This window comes from Balaenoptera physalus, assembly GCF_965194825.1.
Source record: "Balaenoptera physalus genome assembly, chromosome: 11".
Classification (NCBI taxonomy): Eukaryota; Metazoa; Chordata; class Mammalia; order Artiodactyla; family Balaenopteridae; genus Balaenoptera; species Balaenoptera physalus.
The window spans coordinates 24,015,630-24,032,732 of record NC_138896.1 but is presented as its reverse complement, the minus strand read 5'-3'; the positions used below and the strand labels follow the sequence as shown (position 1 = coordinate 24,032,732).

The 17,103-nt window shown below is 55.3% G+C and overlaps 4 protein-coding genes across 17 annotated transcripts; 3 read left to right on the top strand and 1 right to left on the bottom strand.

The window, feature by feature from the left end:
* Window positions 1–340: 340 nt before the first annotated feature.
* CLIC1 (chloride intracellular channel 1) lies at window positions 341–5,366 on the top strand. Its single transcript, XM_082411579.1, has 6 exons — window positions 341–586; window positions 2,682–2,791; window positions 2,984–3,109; window positions 3,257–3,363; window positions 3,824–4,005; window positions 4,970–5,366. Exons 1-6 carry the CDS (start codon window positions 548–550, stop codon window positions 5,129–5,131), a joined length of 726 nt encoding a protein of 241 aa, XP_082267705.1. The 5' UTR covers window positions 341–547; the 3' UTR covers window positions 5,132–5,366.
* Window positions 5,367–6,024: 658 nt separating this feature from the next.
* On the top strand, window positions 6,025–9,366 carry DDAH2 (DDAH family member 2, ADMA-independent). 3 transcript variants are annotated; one of them, XM_082411577.1, is made up of 7 exons: window positions 6,025–6,258; window positions 7,098–7,461; window positions 7,577–7,676; window positions 7,802–7,875; window positions 8,053–8,172; window positions 8,710–8,803; window positions 9,049–9,366. In XM_082411577.1, the coding sequence occupies exons 2-7, from the start codon at window positions 7,165–7,167 to the stop codon at window positions 9,066–9,068; spliced, it is 705 nt and encodes a 234-aa protein (XP_082267703.1). In that variant the 5' UTR covers window positions 6,025–6,258; window positions 7,098–7,164; the 3' UTR covers window positions 9,069–9,366. The 3 variants fall into 3 exon arrangements, with proteins under 3 accessions (XP_082267703.1, XP_082267701.1, XP_082267702.1); XM_082411575.1 differs by having other exon boundaries at window positions 6,027–6,258; window positions 8,710–8,859; XM_082411576.1 differs by lacking the exon at window positions 6,025–6,258 and adding an exon at window positions 6,790–6,960 and having other exon boundaries at window positions 8,710–8,859.
* Window positions 9,367–9,700: 334 nt separating this feature from the next.
* Window positions 9,701–15,873, bottom strand: MPIG6B (megakaryocyte and platelet inhibitory receptor G6b). Of its 12 annotated transcripts, none has more exons than XM_082411563.1 (7): window positions 15,470–15,633; window positions 14,707–15,208; window positions 12,913–13,393; window positions 12,091–12,688; window positions 11,692–11,732; window positions 11,482–11,561; window positions 9,701–11,352 (listed from the first exon to the last, which is right to left on the bottom strand). In XM_082411563.1, the coding sequence occupies exons 3-7, from the start codon at window positions 12,971–12,973 to the stop codon at window positions 11,146–11,148; spliced, it is 987 nt and encodes a 328-aa protein (XP_082267689.1). In that variant the 5' UTR covers window positions 12,974–13,393; window positions 14,707–15,208; window positions 15,470–15,633; the 3' UTR covers window positions 9,701–11,145. The 12 variants fall into 12 exon arrangements, 10 of the variants coding, with proteins under 10 accessions (XP_082267689.1, XP_082267691.1, XP_082267692.1 ...); XM_082411565.1 differs by having other exon boundaries at window positions 12,913–13,369; XM_082411566.1 differs by having other exon boundaries at window positions 12,913–13,346.
* LY6G6C (lymphocyte antigen 6 family member G6C) lies at window positions 14,243–16,978 on the top strand. Its single transcript, XM_082411597.1, has 3 exons — window positions 14,243–14,376; window positions 15,756–15,866; window positions 16,304–16,978. The coding sequence occupies exons 1-3, from the start codon at window positions 14,325–14,327 to the stop codon at window positions 16,516–16,518; spliced, it is 378 nt and encodes a 125-aa protein (XP_082267723.1). The 5' UTR covers window positions 14,243–14,324; the 3' UTR covers window positions 16,519–16,978.
* Window positions 16,979–17,103: the final 125 nt, after the last annotated feature.

Here is a 17,103-nt window from a genome sequence, read left to right as displayed (position 1 = left end):
TCCCTTCTATAATTCCCTTTCTGGGCCCTCAGGGACGTGCTCAAGCAGTCGGTGTCAGATTTCTTGTGTGAGGGTTGAGTGGGAGTGTCCTCTGATTAATGAAGCAGGGAAACTGAGGCAGAAAAAAGTCCTTTGTTCAAGGAGACTGGCAGGGACAAAAGAAGTTTCCCAGGATTCCATCTCCCCAACACCCCCTTCCCCATCATCTGGGAGACCTGAGGCTCACCCTTCCGGGCCCACTCCCTAGGTCGTCGAGTTCCGCCCCCGCGCCTGTCCCCTCCGCAGGTTCAGGGCGGGGCGGTCTGTGAGTCAGCTCCCAGATCCAGCCCGGGAGGGGGTAGAGCTAGATCCGCTGGGTGTGGAGTACGCTGGACTGGTCGAGAGGCCGCGTCTGGAGTGAGCGGGTCTGATCGGGCTCTTACTGCGCTGCAGGGCGAGTAGTCCTAGGTCTGGGGGAGAGAATCTTTTCTGTGAGACCGCCTTCTCCCTGGCCCCGCCCCCTCCCAGTTCCCTCAGAGACGGCCGCTTCCTGGTCCCCGTCGCAACCATGGCCGAAGAACAACCGCAGGTCGAATTGTTCGTGAAGGTAAGAACACCTTCTGCCTCCTAGGCCCCCCTCTGAGTTCCTGGAAGGCAACTCTCACTTTTCCCCAGCTCCAGCCTTAACTTCCTAATCCCTTTCCTCTTTGATCCCCACCCCAAAACCCACGTGCAGTCTTTAGGGCGTGTGTGGCAGGGGCCTGGGGTGGTGGTGGCCGGGGTTTGGGAAGGGAAGACAATTGATGTGTGCGCGGGTTATGAGAAATCTAGGCTCAACCCTGAAAAGTTTGTAGAAGTGCAAGTTTCCAGCAGCCTGAAGGACAGGAAAGTAGAGAAAAGGGAGGGTTCCCAGGAGCTGAGAAGATTGACGGGAGTGGGTGTGGGGGGACAGCTGATAGGAGGAATGAGAGAGAAGGCGGCAGCAGGAAACCTACAGGCTTTGGGTGGGACAGAGGGAGACATCCGGCCCTACAAGAAGATCAGAGGGTGAGGAGCATAGTGGGGGAGACTTGGATGGGGGGGGGGGTGTCGGGGAGGGGGAGGTTTCAAGGAAGAGGGTGTGGTCCGGAGGCCTGGGAGTGGGACCAGGTGAAATGGGAAGAATTGGTGTGGTGGAAGGAGACAGGAGAGTGGGAGTGGAGTTCCAGAAGCTGGCTCAGAGAGGTGATGGGGTCGAGAACGAGTGTCCTGAGGACTTGGAGAAGCGAGAGAAAGGATGGTGGCGAGGAGATGAGAGTTGAACTGTGGCTACCACGAGGGTAGATGGGGAGAGAGAACAGAAGGAGGAGGAGAGCTGGGTTAGGGCGTTTAGGGTTTGGGGGTTATAGAAACAGAAGAAAAAGAGTTGCCCCAGCACTGTCCCCTCGGGTGTGGATGAGGAGAGGTGGTCCCAAGGCATTTGCATATCGAAACCGCAGGCTGCCGTTTCTGACCCGCTCCCTTCCCCACTAGCACTGCATTCTCTCCCCTCTCTGGACCTCTTCTCTGTGCCCCTCCCTCCCTTTAGCGACCTCCCCCTCCGTCGGTAACTCCCGGTTCACACATTCTCCCCACCCTTCACTTTCCTGCCTCCTTTCTCTCCACTTCCCCGCTTTTGTTCATCTAGCCTTTGTGTGTTCCAGCCCGTTTCTCCCTCTCCTTTATGCTGGGGCTTCTCCGGTAGCCATTCCCTCTCCCTCAGCCGTGCCTGGGTCGACCTCCTTAGGTGTGGTCCCCACCTCACTCTCACACTTGCCTCAGGGGCTATTTTTATTTTTACTCCTGGGTGAGACTGCGCTACAGAGATTCCAGCCCTGGGTCCTGTGTGAGGAAGATTATCTGGAGCCAGGGGACTTGTCCTGGGAAACCCCAGCCGTGCCCAGGGAAGAGGGAGGTGGCCTTTGCTGCCCAGGCCTCAGCCTCACAGGTCCCTGCCCCCACTGCTTGCCAGGAAGGAAGCTGCTGAGACCGGAGACACAGTGAGATGAATCACCCTCAGCTAACGGGGAGGTGTCCTTTGGGGGATGAGGTCACTACTTGCCGATTAGAGGGCAGCCCCCCTCCGCAAGGCCCTCCACATCTCTAGGGCGAGGCTCTGAGCCCCTTGACTCTCCACCCAGTTGCTTGGGTAGAGGTATAGAGAACCAGAACTCCTGCTTCCAAACCCTGCCCCACCTCTCCTGTTCTCAGGCTCTACTCCATTCAGGAATCCAGGCCTCTAGCCCACAACTCTAGCCTCACCAAAGTCCCTCTCTAGGTGTTATTTCATGGGTCGATGTGAGAATTAAATGAGTTTTTGTATGTAAAGTGCTTAGAATAGTACAGAGAAAACTAACTACACCACCATTAGTCTTCCCTCTCTAGGGTCCAAATCCTCCAAATTCTCCAAAGCCCATTCCCTCTGCCTACCTCCATCTGTCCTCAACTCTCTGGGGAACCAGAAGCCTACCTTTGCAGAAGATATTCTCACTGATCCACCTTAGGTTTGACCCAGACCCCAGGGTAGAGAGCCCAGTTCTGGAGGGGTGCTTTTAGCGGTGAGACTGAGTATGTGTCGTGACTAGGCAGAAACCAGCTGGGTCTGGGAGTAGGAGATGCAGAGAATGGCCTGGGGATGAGTGGGGTGCACCAGGCCTAACCTTGGGCTGGGGGTTGCTTTCCAGGCTGGCAGTGATGGGGCCAAGATCGGGAACTGCCCCTTCTCCCAGAGACTGTTCATGGTGCTCTGGCTCAAGGGAGTCACCTTCAATGTCACCACTGTTGACACCAAGAGGTAGGCGCCCTTCTGTTCCTCTAAACTCCCTTGTGCACACACACATGCACACTTACACACTCACCTACCTGAGTCCTTCCATCCTGAACTGTTTTCCCCTCCATCCGGAGCCCCTTTCCCACATCTCTCCATCTCTCCTTTCTGGGTCTCCCTAACCCCCTTTCCTGTCCTAATGCCTGGTCTCTCCTCCAGGCGGACTGAGACGGTACAGAAGCTGTGCCCAGGAGGGCAGCTCCCGTTCCTGCTGTACGGCACTGAAGTGCACACAGACACCAACAAGATTGAGGAATTTCTGGAGGCGGTGCTGTGCCCTCCCAGGTATAGGGGAACTTGGAAAGGGGAGTAGGGGAGCTGGGAGAGAGAGGTTGAAGAAATGAAAAACAGAGATGGTGGTGGGGCTGGGGCAGGGGAGCTGAGGTTCCTCCTCGGAAGATATCTTATCCTGTTTGTCCCATTGGCTTCCAGGTACCCCAAGCTGGCAGCTCTGAACCCTGAATCCAACACAGCTGGGCTGGACATATTTGCCAAATTCTCTGCCTACATCAAGAATTCAAACCCAGCTCTCAATGATAGTGAGTCTTGTGGGTTGGAGGCCTGGGTCCTAGGAGGAATAAAAAAGATCCAGGGATTAGGGGCACCTGGACATTCAGATACCAGGGAGATGGAGCAGATGTTGGCAAATCTTACTTCAATTTAAAAAAATAAAAGAGAGAGAGAGAGAGACTCTAGATCCAGATGACCTGAGTACAAATTCTAGTAGCTGTGTGACTTTGGGGAATTCATTTAGCTTCTCTGTAAATCCATTTCCAGATCTATACAATGAGGATAACAATACCTACTTCATGGGTTGATGTGAGAATTAAATGCGTTTTTGTGTGTAAATTGCTTAGAATAGCACAGAGAAAATGAATTACATTAGTGTTAGCTATTATTATTTTGGACTGGCCTCACCATTAGTGTTCACCCCCTCATGGGCCTTTTTGGACTATGTCAGTCTTCTGATGTTCTTACCAACTCCCTTCTCTTGCACAGACCTGGAGAAGGGACTCCTGAAAGCCCTGAAAGTTTTAGACAATTACTTGACATCCCCCCTCCCAGATGAAGTAGATGAGACCAGCGCTGAGGATGAGGGCATCTCTCAGAGGAAGTTTCTGGATGGCAATGAGCTCACTCTGGCTGACTGCAACCTGTTGCCAAAGCTCCACATAGTACAGGTGAGTGGTCATTGTGGGAGGAGAGGGTGGTCGCTGGGATGGCTCTTTAAGGGGCTCCCACGCAGGCTTCCCATGACAATCACTCCAAAGGTGGTTTCTTTCTTAGGGTGGTTTTCAATAGCAGACACCACCCCATTCCTTCTCTGCTGTCTTTGCTGGCAAGACCACTACTTGAGAGAATTACATTCCACGATGCAAGGTGTGGGTGCAAACAGACTGGCCTAGGGTAACACATCCCAGTATTACTTTCAAGAATGCTCTTCCTGTCTCTGTCATTGCCAAATCCCCAGATCAGAGAGCAGGCTTTTCCTAAAATCAAAGTTTTAAGTCTATAGCTTCAGTCTCCACTTCCTCTTGTGGAAGATGAAAACTGCTGGTTCCCATGTTTTTGTCATTGTTCAAAGCTATGGTTTAGTTTCTGAAATGTGGGCCCAGTGTCAGTCTGCTGCAGAACTGTGTACTAAAAATCTCTGTACTAGGCACTGAAAGACAAGATATGTGGTGATTGGTCCTTGCCCTCAAAGGATCTGAAATCTAGCTGAGAAGATAAAACATTCACATGATTAATAATAACATGATTAAAAGCCAAATGAAAAGTAGAAAGAGTTGCTGTGGAAATTCAAGAGGAGAATTTTATGGTTTGTGAATTATATTTCAAAATCAAGAGGGGAAAACTAGCACCATGGACTGAGGTGGCCTGAAAAGCGGCTGGTTATAAATGGCCAGGATTTCAGTAAGTGGAGAGGAAGGGTGAAGGCCTTACAAGATAGTGAGGAGTTAAGAAAGATGATTGAAGATGATTCATATGGGAGATAAGAATCATAGGAAGAGAAACCAGATAGTGGACCTACTCGAATGCCTGGATTTTATCATGAGGCCTTGGGATAAGGGAAAGACCAAGAGCATGGCAGCCAATGTGACTTCCCTGAAGCTAACCTACTGGTTCTCCTCTACCCACCCCTAGGTGGTATGTAAGAAGTACCGAGGATTCTCCATTCCGGATGTGTTTCGGGGAGTGCATCGGTACCTGCGCAATGCCTATGCTCGGGAAGAGTTTGCCTCCACCTGTCCAGATGATGAGGAGATCGAGCTGGCCTATGAGCAAGTGGCCAAGGCCCTCAAATAAGCCCTTCCTGGAGCTCCTTCGCCCCCCTCCATTTTCTCCACAAAGGCCCTGGGTGGTTTCCACATGGTTACCCAATGGACACACTCCAAAATGGCCAGTGGGCATAGAATCCTGGAGCACCTGTGCAGGGCTTGCTGGGGGGATGAGGAGAAAGGATGGGGGATCTGGGTGAGATTTTTACTATGGGGTGGGTAGGACAACGTATTTCAGTAATAAAGTACAGAATGAAAGTCTAGTGCTTTGGGACTTCCCTGGTGGCACAGTGGTTAAGAATCCACCTGGCTAATGCAGGGGACATGGGTTCGAGCCTTGGTCCGGGAAGATCCCACATGCCGCGGAGCAACTAAGCCTGTGTGCCACAACTACTGAGCCTGTGCTCTAGAGCCTGTGAGCCCGGGTGCAAAAACTCCTGAAGCCCGCGCGCCTAGAGCCCGTGCTCCCGCAACAACAGAAGCCACCGCAATAAGAAGCCCGCGCACCGCAACGAGGAATAGCAGCCCCCGCTCCGCAACTAGAGAAAGCCCGCGCCTAGCAATGAAGACCCAACGCAGCCAAAAATAAATAATTTTAAAGGGAAAAAAAAAAGAAAATCTAGTGTTTTTACACAAAGGGGGCTTGGAGTGTGAGTAACACGGAATGAAGAGTGGGTCAATGACCTTGAACTCCTGGCAGAAACCAGGAATTTAGAAGAGGGGTGCTTGTGACCGGGCTGCCATTTTTAGAGCGGGTCCACCATAGCGCTGTTTTGTGCTCCATGTCGCACTTGCAGCCCAGCTGCCAGAGCCGACCAGATCTGGGTGGGTCTGGGCAGAGCTCATGGGGCGGGGCCGAATTCCGAGAAGGGGGGCGCAGTCGGGGTGGAGCGGGCGCGGCAAAGCAGGGCGGAATGGGCGTGACATCGAGGAGCCCCGCCCCGTCCCGCTTAGACAATGCCCCGAAGCCGCCAGACCGTCGCGCCCCCGACCCACTGTAGTACTTGAGCGCGCCTACCCGGGGACCCCTCAAAGCCAAAGCTGCAATCCCCGAGGCTTGAAGACTACGACTCTCTTCTTCACCAACTCTGTCCTCAGGGGGGTGGGGCCCCAGCCAAGAACACAGAGCTGCAAGAGTGGGGGTGGCCGCAGGAGGTGAGTCTGGTGGGAGGTGTTCCTCGGACCGTGTGTGGGCCGGAGTTTGGGGGTGCTGGGCCCGTGCTTGCGCCGGACAGTGCAGAGGGTCGACATTTGGGTGCGGAGCTGAGTCGGGGTGGACTTTGGGGAAGATGGATCGGGAGACTGGGGGACCCGGTCCTGGCGCCCGGAGCGGTGCCTGCTCCCCAGAACCACGCCCCCCCGTTTCCCCGCCCCTCGGATTTCGTTTTAGACCTCTCCCAGTCCTCCGGGACTCAGTCTGGTTTACACTGGGTCGCGCTAGGAACGGAGTGACCGGCCAGGGTGGAGAGGATGTTTAACTCCTTAGGCTCTAATTCCTCCCTCCTTGTCCCTCTCTCCCTTTCTCGTTCGGACACCCAGGACTTTCATCACCCAGGTCCTGACTCTCTCCCCAGCTGTCTCCTCCTGTCCCATAACCCTTGTGGGTTCCTCGCCGCACTTCGGGTCCCTAAGGCAGCGAGCAGCAGAGGGTTAAGGGGGCGGGGCCGCTGCATTTTTTGGGAGTGAGCGCATCCTAGCGGCTGCCAAGAGGGGCGCCCGGCAGGGACCTCTCGAAGCCCCCGAGCAGGGGCAACAGGTGTTTTGGAGACTAGGGATCCCGATCTCGTTCCTCGGACTCCCCCTAAAGCAGCAGACCCGCGAGGATGCGGGGTGGAGTGGGGTCAGCAGGAGAGGAAGGTCTGGAGGGGGTGGGGCGGAGTGGGAGGGGCGCCCGGAGATGGCAGGAGGAAGACCCGGGCGCTTTTAACCATCCCCCTATGCCCTTCTCTGCATGTCTCTCTCTCTGCCTACCCCCGTTCTGTTTCTTCTCCCAGACAGGTGAAGTAAAAAAGAGACAACTAAGAAATCAGCGCAGCCGGAGGGGGCGTCTGTGTGGATGGGATGGGGACGCCAGGGGAGGGGCTGGGCCGCTGTTCCCATGCCCTGATCCGGGGGGTCCCGGAGAGCCTGGCGTCGGGAGAGGGTGCGGGGGCTGGCCTCCCGGCTCTGGACCTAGCCAAAGCTCAGAGGGAGCATGGGGTGCTGGGGGGTAAACTGAGGCAGCGATTGGGGCTGCAGCTATTAGAACTGCCTCCTGAAGAGTCGCTGCCGCTGGGACCGCTGCTTGGTGACACCGCTGTGATCCAAGGGGATACGGCCCTAATCACGCGGCCCTGGAGCCCCGCCCGCAGGCCGGAGGTGAGCGCCTGGGCACGGGTGGGGTAGGGGGAAGGGAGGATCTGGACGTCTGGGGCTTAAGGGAAGAATGGGGGTGGGAATGTCTCCGCTTCGCGCCCTCTTCTCCTGCCCTAAGGTCGATGGCGTCCGCAAAGCCCTCCAGGACCTGGGACTCCGAATTGTGGAGATGGGGGACGAGAACGCGACGCTGGATGGCACTGACGTTCTCTTCACCGGTGAGGCTGGGGTGCTTGCACCCTGGGGCTTGGCACAGGGAAGCAGACTTTGGGAGACTGGGCCATCTCGGGCCTTGCTTCCAACCCACTCCCGCCTCATACCTCGACGGCCTCCCTGGGCTCAGGCCGGGAGTTTTTCGTAGGCCTCTCCAAGTGGACTAATCACCGAGGAGCTGAGATCGTGGCGGACACGTTCCGGGTGAGGAGCGGGACCAGCCTTGGGTGGGGGGAGCAGAGAGCGGATGGGGGTCGGAGGGACCTGGGCGGGGGCGCGGGGCGGGCCGCGCTGAGGAGGAAGAGGCTGAGAGCAGCCTGTGTTTGAGGGTATCCTCTCACCCTTCCCGCGTCCCTGAATACTTTCCCTTGGTCCCCTTAGGACTTTGCCGTCTCCACGGTGCCGGTCTCGAGCCCCTCCCACCTGCGTGGCCTCTGCGGCATGGGGGGACCCCGCACTGTGGTGGCGGGTAGCAGTGAGGCTGCCCAAAAAGCTGTCAGGGTGAGAAGGGGCGGGGCTGGGGTGGGGCAGGTTGGGGCGCGGCCAACGAAGTGGGCGTGGCTCCGGGCCTGGGAGGCGGGGAGTTGGGAGGCTCTGAGAATTAACTCCAACCCCTACCCTCATGGAGCTGTCCATCTATGTGAAAACACGTGTGAAAACAAGAAGTTACTATAAACGGGACAGACAGCTGGAACACCGAGGAACAGGGGCAATTAACATCGTTTTCCCGAGTTTCAAGAAACTCCCTAAAGGGCACCCAAGCTGCGTCTTGAAGGATGGATAGGACCGACCCGTGGGGTCTGAAGTAGGGGAGAAGTGGGTAGCAGGTGGAAAGAACTGCGTGTGAGTCCGAGGTGGAAATTAGACAAGTTAATTAAAGCGCTTAATGCCTGACACATAGTAAGTTCTATGTGATTGCTGTCATTATTATTCCACAATAATGTAACTCTGTCCCCAGCGCTTAGCGGTGGTAGGGCAGCCGGACTCAGTTGTGGAGAGGCTCTGAGCCTTGCATGCTTCCTCTCTCCTCTCCCCCAGGCAATGGCAGTGTTGACGGATCACCCCTATGCCTCCCTGACCCTCCCAGATGATGCAGCGGCTGACTGTCTCTTTCTGCGTCCTGGGCTGCCTGGTATGCCCCCTTTCCTCCTGCACCGTGGAGGCGGGGACCTGCCCAACAGCCAGGAGGTGAGAGAAGGCAGGAGCTCCACCACCACCACCAACCAGAGAAATGGGGCTCAGGCCTCCCTAGTGGGAGGAAGAAGGGGTACTTTTTCTAGAAGCCTGGGTGGGGCCACTCTAGCTGGCTGAAATGGGGCCCTGGCTGTGGGCCTTGGGGTCTTACTCCCTTCTCCCCACACACTGTCCTCCCTGCAGGCACTGCAGAAGCTCTCTGACGTCACCCTGGTACCTGTGTCCTGCTCGGAACTGGAGAAGGCAGGCGCTGGGCTCAGCTCCCTCTGCCTGGTGCTCAGCACACGCCCCCACAGCTGAGAGCCTGGCCTTGGGGTCCTGGCTGACCAGGGGCAGGGTGGCATAGGAGTAGAAGGGGAAGGAAGGTTAGATAGAGGACAGTGAATAGTAGTAGTGGGGAGATGGCCCCAAGGTAGGGGGAGGGCATAGAGTGAGAAAAAGGATAGAGGTCACTGGGTGAGTCCTCTCCCCAAGAACTAATAAAATAGAACTGACCTTTTAGACTGGGCTGCGACTGGGCTGCGACTGGTGTCTTACTGGGGCAGAGGGTCAAGGGCAGGGCTGAAACCTGAGGTTGGGGTCAGTGCTGGGAAGGAGGCCTCCTTCATTCATCAAACCCTCATTCAGCGCTCACTGACTCATCGTCCAGCCCTGTCATAGCTGCTTGGGCACAAGATGGACAGGACAGAATTTCTATAATGGGGAGCATGTACAGGGCAGAGAAAAAATATGGGTGAATCACTCACTGAATTTATCTAAATGTCAGATGATTCAGAGACTGGGAGATCAACAGCCCATCCCTAGTTGATAGGAGGAAATGACATTTCCAGGGATATTCATTTTCACTCATTTACTGAGGCTTAGCGGTGATATAAAAAGGGTCAGTCTCCTGATATCAGGGGACTCACAGTACATGAAAATTTCTTATAAATTGAAATACAGGTTGTAATGGAACAATTCACAGGAGGCTGTTGCTATGAGAGAAATAAGGGGGCTCCCTAGGGCATCAGAGTGTATGCAGGGGTGGGCAAAGTGGGTCAGAAATAGCTTCCCAGAAAAGGCTACACTTGAACTGAGTCCTGAGGATAAATAAGAATTAGCCAGGCAGATAGTGGGGAGGAGGCAAAGGTTAATCCAGGAAGAAGAAATTGCACGGGGCAAAGGCACATTTGGGGGCTGGGAGAATTTCTCTAAGGCTGTCCTGTTCTAGGCACTGAGTGACAGAGATAAGCCTGGAGAGTAAGTAGAGTACTGTAGCACCTTGAACCCAAAGCTGAGGCCCATGGGCCCAGAGCTGAAATACTGCTGAAATATAGGCTGTCAGGAGCAGGTTAGCATTTGGGGAGAATATCTCTAGCTTCAGGAAGGAGAACAAGGGCAGGAGGATGAGGTGGGGCTCAGGGAGGAAATAAAGAGTACATTCAGGTGGCAGTGCTGGTGTGAAAAGGGTGTGGACTTGACAGTGACATTAAAACTGAAAGACAGGACTTGGTTTATCGTGTGGGAGTGAGAGGAAGGAGGTCTACATGACTCTCCATTTCTGGCTTGGGCAATGGGTTTGATCAAGAGAGAATGCAGAGGAGGAAGGATTAAGTAAGTGGCTTGGGAGATGACAGTGAGTTGGGTTTTGGACCTGCTGTGTGCAGAATGCCTAGGGCCAGCCAGGCAGGGATGTCTGAGGGACAGTTTGGAAATCTCATATCAGAGATCTGAACTGGAGAGAGTTCTGGATGTTGCTTGCAGAGAAAAAGGCTGAGGACTGGCTGTGGATGACAGCATCCCAGGAGAGGGAGAAGGCAGATAAAGAAAAAGACAAACCTGGAATGGTGGAGAATACTGTAGGGGTAGGGAGCAAGGAGAAGGAGTCCAGAAGGAAGACAACAGCATTAAAGAAAAACAGAGCTTAAATAAGAGCAATTAAAGGCCAAGCCAGATGAATGCTAATAAATGTCTAGTGGGTGTGGTTATTAGGACATCACTGGCAATCTCATGGAGAGCACGTGAGCAGTGGGAGTGGAGTGAAGAAAAAAATGGAAGAGAAAGGTGTAGGCCCTTGGTTCAAAGAGCTTGACTGTGGAGAGAAGGGAAGAGATAGGGCAAAAATCTAGGAGTTGTTGATGTCTTAAGATAGGGAGACAGGGCTTGATCAGGTTTAGAAAGGACATCAGTGGTGAAGGAGACCTGAAAGCTGTGTGAGAGATGGGGGTAAGGAAGGACCAAGATCAGCAGCAGAGATAGCCTGGATCCTCCGTCTCCTGACTCCCAGTCTAGTGCTCATTTCTATCCCATGGTGCCTTCCTTTTCCAGGTGAAGGGCCAAGAAGGGGAGGGGTGTTATGGAGAGCTGGGAGCCCCCAGCTTGTGAGGTAGTAAGGGCTTCCTTTCGAACTACAACCGCATAGGTGGTGGAGGAATCAGCAGGGACCATTGGGGACAGTCGGCAGGATCTTCTGAGGGCCATATGATCCAGGTCTGCGTAGAGCAGGCTCTGAAAGGTGGGGAGGAAGGTAGGAGGGTCTCAGAAGTCTGACTCCCTTGGGGATCCAAGCCTCTGTCTTTCTTGGTCCACTTTACTCACGAATTCTGGCCAGCCCCCATCCCACCCCCAAGCCTTTACCGGCTCCTGGTCCAGGTCCCCTGCAATCTTGGGCTCTTCCTCCTCTCCTGGCCTCTGGGGCTCCGCTTTCACGAGTGGAACTATGTGGGGGGGGACAGAGCTGAAGGATTGAGAGAAGGTGACCAACTTGTCTGCTCCCAGCAAGGGCTCAGACTCAGGAACTGGGTGGGGAATGTGCGGGGAAGGCAAATGGGGTGGAGTTAGTCTCACCAAATCTGGGGGGTGGTCGAGGCGGGTGAAGGGGCGAGCGCCTGTAAGAGACGGTTAAGAGTCTTTGAGAACCACTAATCTTGTCTCGCTTGTTCTGGGCCCCAGGACGCGCCAAAAACAACCCAGCAACAGGCCGGCTCTGGCCAGCAAAACAACCTAGGTTCCACCCGCACAGATAGTTCCGCCCACACTTGGAGCCAGCTCGGCCTCTAGCTTGGCTTCCTTAGCTAGGGCTCCACCCATCAGCCCATGGCCTCGCCCCCAAGTTCCGACCTCCCCCATTCGTCTCCGAACCACATCCGAGGGCTCCCGATGTAGCTTTGGCCCGCGAAAGTTCTGGGCCTGCCCCTCCCGCCTCTGGTCGAGAGCCTTCAACCAGGCCCCGCCCCTAGAGCTCACCTGCGCAGCCAACAGGCCCAGCCCAATACTCCGAGTCCCAGCACCAGCCCAGCGCCCAGCAGCGGGATTAGAATCTGGGGATATACGGACCCTGCGGGAACGTTGGAAGCGGGGTAGCGGTGGATGCCGAGGTCAGGGTGCGGGGACAGAGAGCTAGCTCTCCCACTCAGGAACCCCCAGACCAGGCTTCCCTCCCTGACGGGGGCGTGTGTCTGAGTTAGGTCCCCTTTGTGTGAAGGCCTAGACCTACCGTGGGTAGGCCCCGGAGCTCTGCAGTAGGCCCGGTCCCCCAGCACGTGAAGCTCCGTACGGCTCTCGTTCTCTTGGCGGCCCTTGCAGATAAAGGTGCCCGAGTCCCCCGCGCTCAGGAGCAGCTCCAGCCGCCGGATATCAAGGTCCAGGGCACGTAGGCGGCCAGCAAAGGGCTGGACGGGAGACACGGTGGGGGTCCCGCTCGGTGAGGCCAACAAGATCGCGCGGCGTCCTTTGGACAGGCCTTTGCAGGCCGGGAATCTAGGTGCCCAGACCCAGCGGGTGGGTTGCGAGACCCCTACGCAGGAGAGATTCACCCGGTCCCCGGGGTGGCCGTCCAGTGAAGCTAGGGGAGGTGGGGGTGGGGTTGCGGGGGACGGTGGTCAAGGCAAGTCCACAGAGCAAGACGACCCTCCCTCTTACGTCTTTTCCCTCTCCTCTACCCTCCCGCCATCCTGGATCTTCCCATACACATCTCATCCCCCCCCTCCACCGGGTCGCCTCCTCCTCCTGCCTCAGTCTTTCCTTGCCCATTCCGACTTTCCTGGGGACTTTCCTGGGATGGCTTACCCCCGGGGTTCCCCTGGGCCCTCCACAGCAGCAGCGGCAGCAGCTGCAGAACCAAGGCCATGGCTGCGATGTGGTGGGAAGAGGAGGCCAGTGAATCAGCGAAGGAGACCGGAGGGAAATCAGAGGGGGGGTGGAGGGGGGAGACCGCAGGTCTGGGGGCTCCGATAAGGGGTGGGGGAGGGGCCACCAGCTGCTCACTTCCCTCTGGGAATCCTTGCAGGCAGGTTCACAGCCCTCAACCAATGCTCACTTAGAATTCATGCTGGGGCCCTTTACACAAGCACTTTCGCAGACTTTAACTCTTGAAGCGTAGCAGTTGCCGGGAGCACCACAATTTCTGGATCTTGGCTGTCTGAATTCAAATCTCGACTTCACCACCTACTAGCTGCGTGATGTGCGCAAGTCGCTTAACTTCTCTGGGCCTGCTTGCTCATCTGTAAAATGGGAATAAAAGCACCTACCTCGCAGAGTATTGTGAGAACTAAATAAAGTAATACACGGTAAATGCCTAGAACAATGGCAGAGACATAGGAGCACTATACGCTTGCCATTATTACTATTTCTATTCTTATTTTAGCTGCTATCTCACCCCTCTGTGCCCACTCCGTCCCTCCCGGCCCAAGGTGGCCCGCCCAAGTTGGCAGGTTTTGATTAGGGAGGCGCTTTGGAGTAGGTGCACAGCCCCACACCCAGTACTTCATCTGCCCTCACTGCACCGGAGCAACCAAGGCCAGGCCAAGCCCAGGTGGAGCCAGGATGAGGTTCTGAGAACCTTCAGGGGGCCTGAGGCAGCCCCTCCCTAACAGGCAGCTCCAGCCCATGCCTCTGCTGCTTTGACATCACAGAAGCTCTTGGTGACATCACAAATCCTACCCCTCCATCCTGTGGCTGAGGAGGGGTTGGGAAAACTAAGTGGAGGCTGAACTGAGATTAATTTGGTTCTCAATTTCTGCCCACATACCCCTACCAATGCCCCCCAGGGACCAAAATTTTGCAGTCAGCTTGGGCCACACCCCATTGTCCATTTCCCAGGAACCAGCAGACACTGCTACCACCACAGCCACTGTAACATCACAGGGGCCTTTGGTGATACTTCTTCAGAGGACTGGGCAGACAGGGATGTTACTCCTGGGGGCCAGGAGGGTGTGTCTTGGACTGAAACCAAGAACCAAAATGGAGTTGGCCACTAGTGCACCTACCCTCCCCACCTCTCTCTCCCATCCCCATCCCTACTGCCCCACTGGGTCCTGCTCAGCCCCTCCCTAAATGGGGAAGGAGGGGCCACCAGAGGCCAGGGAGGGCGGGACTGGTGTGGTTATAAATTCCAAAGGGCCACTCAAATCCCAGAGCAGGAGCCCTGAAATTCTCCTCTGTCGGCTGCTGCTGTTGCCGCCATTCTCAGGATCCTCACCATGAAAGGCCTTCTGCTGCTCACCTTGTCTTCTCTGCTCTGCTGGGTCTCAGGTGAGCACCTGGGGGCCCCAAGGACCTGGTTCACCTGGTCAGGACTTTTACACCCTGCCCCAGGCACTGCCCTACACTACCCACTACTCAAGATCCCAGGCGCCCCCAGACCCAACTGGCTCAGCTCTCCTGTGCCCCGCTGCGACAGGGTCCTTGCTCTATTTCTCAAGGACCCGTGTCTCCATCTTCAGACTCTTCCCCACCTCCAAGATGCACTCTTCGAACCTGCCCAGGGTTCCAGGTCCCCTGGTCCCCACTCCTTGGAAACTCTGATATCCAGCTCCCCTGCCAGCCCCACTCTGATACAGAACTCTCCAGGATCCAGCTTACCTGCTTTCTCCTCTCACCACCTGCACTCAGCCAGGGTGTCCTCCCGGAAATCTAGGCATCCAGCCTGCGGCTTCTTTTGTGACCCATCCTCCCATCTACTCCATCAGGGACTTTGTGCTCAGTCCCTCGAGCAGTGGCCTCTCCTAGATCCCCCCCTGCTCCTCCCTGAGGTGCATACCTCCAGGAACACAAGCTTTCTGGAAGGCTCCAGTGACCTCTCAGAACCTCCCAGGAAACCAGGGAGATTTCCCGGCCTTCTAGGGAGGGAATGCCAAGGTTGCTCACCCCCAGGGTGAGGTGGGTTTCACTGAGGTGCAGTCACCAGGCTCCTCCACCCACGGACTGAACCCTTCCGTCCCTCAAACCTTGAATCGGATGCAGCAGAAACTTTCGGGGTGCCGCCTTCTGCCTTTCTGCACCCATCCTCTCCATTTTGGTAAAGTGCTTGGATGGATTCTGATGATCTGTCTCCCAGATACTTTTCCTTTCTGTCAGAGAGCTACTGGGGTGGGAGGATTCAGTTAAAGTCTGGTTCCTCTTCCCATGCTCTTGGCGGCCCCAGGAGGTGAAGAATACATTGCTAATCTGGCCCCAGGTGGCTTTCTTGCCGGCCTCAAGTTCCAAGCCATTTCTGCAAGTGTTGTAACCACCATGATTTTTACTTTTACTATTTCTTCCTATTTCAAGACTCCATCTGTGACCTCTTCTGAATTCCTTCATCTCCTCCCTCGCCACCTCCATTCCTTCCCCGTGGTATTCTCACATTTCATCTGTCCCCAGCCCCATTGTTGGTAACTCTGCCCCTCTTGACTCATCTCCAGATGGGGTGGAATGAAGGAAGATGTTTAGGGTGTGGGCCATTCACAGAGCAACAACTCCACCCTCACCCACTTGCGTTTTTTCTGCATCACTCACCCTCTCTTTCCCTACCAGACCAAACAGATCAGAATACCTACTTGATTGGCTCTTCTCCACCCTGCCCACCAGCTGGGCTCATCCCCAGGTGAGTCAGACACTCCATCACTTCAGCCCGACTTGTGTCTTCCCAGCTGACATTCGCTGTCACTCCTGCTACAAGGTCCCTTTGCTGGGCTGTGTGGACCGGCAGTCCTGCCACCTGGAACCAGGACAGCAATGCCTGACAACAAATGTGTACCTCGGTAACATTCCTTTCTTCAGTGGGGAGAGGGGGCCAGTGGGAGACTCTATGGCTGGGGATGAGGTGGAACAGAGAATTACAGCAATGATAATATTTGGCCAAGGATTATTATGTGCCAGGCACCATCCTATGTCTTTACAAGGATTGTTTCAATTAATGCTCATGACAACCCTATGATGTGGGTGCTATTATTATACTGAGAAAACAGCCTCAAAAAGAGACAGTAACAGGTCCAAAGCCTCATGGGCAGCAAGTGATAGGACCAGGATTGAGGTGAGGGGCAGGGTAAGGAAGTGCAGGAGAAAGGTTAGACTGAGAAGAGATACAGACAGAGTTGGGAAGGAAGGAAGCCTGGGTGGGGTGCATGGGGTGGGGAGGTGGACACAGGCATGCCAGGTGCCCATCTTAACTGTCCCCACTGCCCCCTCCTAACCCCAGGGAAGATGTGGGTTTTCTCCAACCTCCGATGTGGCACACCAGAAGAGCCCTGTCGGGAGGCCTTCAACCAAACCAACCACAAGCTAGGCCTGACCTATAACACCACCTGCTGCAACAAGGACAACTGCAATAACCCAGCCCCTCGGCCCACCCCGGCCCTGGCCCTTGTCCTCCTCACCTCCTTGGCTGGCCTTGGCCTCTGGCTGTTGCACTGAGACTCACTCCATGGCTGCCCCTCCTCCCACCTGCCTTAGCCTGAGCCTCTCTTCTTGTGTCTTCGTATCCTCTGCTTCCTTTTGCTCAGAAAAGCATTTCTCCAGACCCTTCATATTTCTTTAATTAGACCGTGGTTTCCCGATCCATCCTTCCATCCCACACCCTCCACTCTGCTTCTCTGGAGTCTCTTTCCATTTCCCTGGACACCACTCCAGAGCCTCCATTGTCTCCTAGAAGGGCTCCCCACTTTGCCTCCTGAACTCCCCTGTGCCCTATGTGAGGAGGGATTGGAATCTGGGCCTGAAATGGGGTTTCTGTCCTGTCCCCAGTGAAGGTTCCCAGGAAGGACCTGATGACCTCACTCTATGAGCTGATTCTCCAAACCCTGGCTCCCATGCGTACCTCATCCCCATGCTCACCCCTTTCCATTTTGAGTAATAAATGTCTGTATATGATCAATTGTGCATCAGAAGATCTATTGTCAGAGGCGCCCTCCCAGGAAATAACACTCTCAGCCCTCACACTCACCCAAGAACCCTTCAGGGAGTTTCTCTCAGAGGCTGGGCTGGGGCAGATGGAGAAAC

Excerpts from the sequence above, each read along its gene's own strand:
- LY6G6C (XM_082411597.1), top strand. The coding sequence starts at position 14,325 with ATGAAAGGCCTTCTGCTGCTCACCTTGTCTTCTCTGCTCTGCTGGGTC. Across the intron at positions 14,377-15,755 it reads TCTGCTCTGCTGGGTCTCAG|CTGACATTCGCTGTCACTCC; the intron begins GTGAGCACCTGG and ends GTGTCTTCCCAG. Across the intron at positions 15,867-16,303 it reads GACAACAAATGTGTACCTCG|GGAAGATGTGGGTTTTCTCC; the intron begins GTAACATTCCTT and ends TCCTAACCCCAG.
- CLIC1 (XM_082411579.1), top strand. The coding sequence starts at position 548 with ATGGCCGAAGAACAACCGCAGGTCGAATTGTTCGTGAAG. Across the intron at positions 3,364-3,823 it reads AAACCCAGCTCTCAATGATA|ACCTGGAGAAGGGACTCCTG; the intron begins GTGAGTCTTGTG and ends TCTCTTGCACAG. Across the intron at positions 4,006-4,969 it reads CAAAGCTCCACATAGTACAG|GTGGTATGTAAGAAGTACCG; the intron begins GTGAGTGGTCAT and ends ACCCACCCCTAG.
- MPIG6B (XM_082411563.1), bottom strand. The coding sequence starts at position 12,973 with ATGGCCTTGGTTCTGCAGCTGCTGCCGCTGCTGCTGTGGAGGGCCCAG. Across the intron at positions 12,689-12,912 it reads GGCCCAGGGGAACCCCGGGG|CTTCACTGGACGGCCACCCC; the intron begins GTAAGCCATCCC and ends CACCTCCCCTAG. Across the intron at positions 11,562-11,691 it reads TCGACCACCCCCCAGATTTG|TTCCACTCGTGAAAGCGGAG; the intron begins GTGAGACTAACT and ends CCCCCCACATAG.
- DDAH2 (XM_082411575.1), top strand. The coding sequence starts at position 7,165 with ATGGGGACGCCAGGGGAGGGGCTGGGCCGCTGTTCCCATGCCCTGATC. Across the intron at positions 7,876-8,052 it reads TCGTGGCGGACACGTTCCGG|GACTTTGCCGTCTCCACGGT; the intron begins GTGAGGAGCGGG and ends TGGTCCCCTTAG. Across the intron at positions 8,860-9,048 it reads ACCTGCCCAACAGCCAGGAG|GCACTGCAGAAGCTCTCTGA; the intron begins GTGAGAGAAGGC and ends TCCTCCCTGCAG.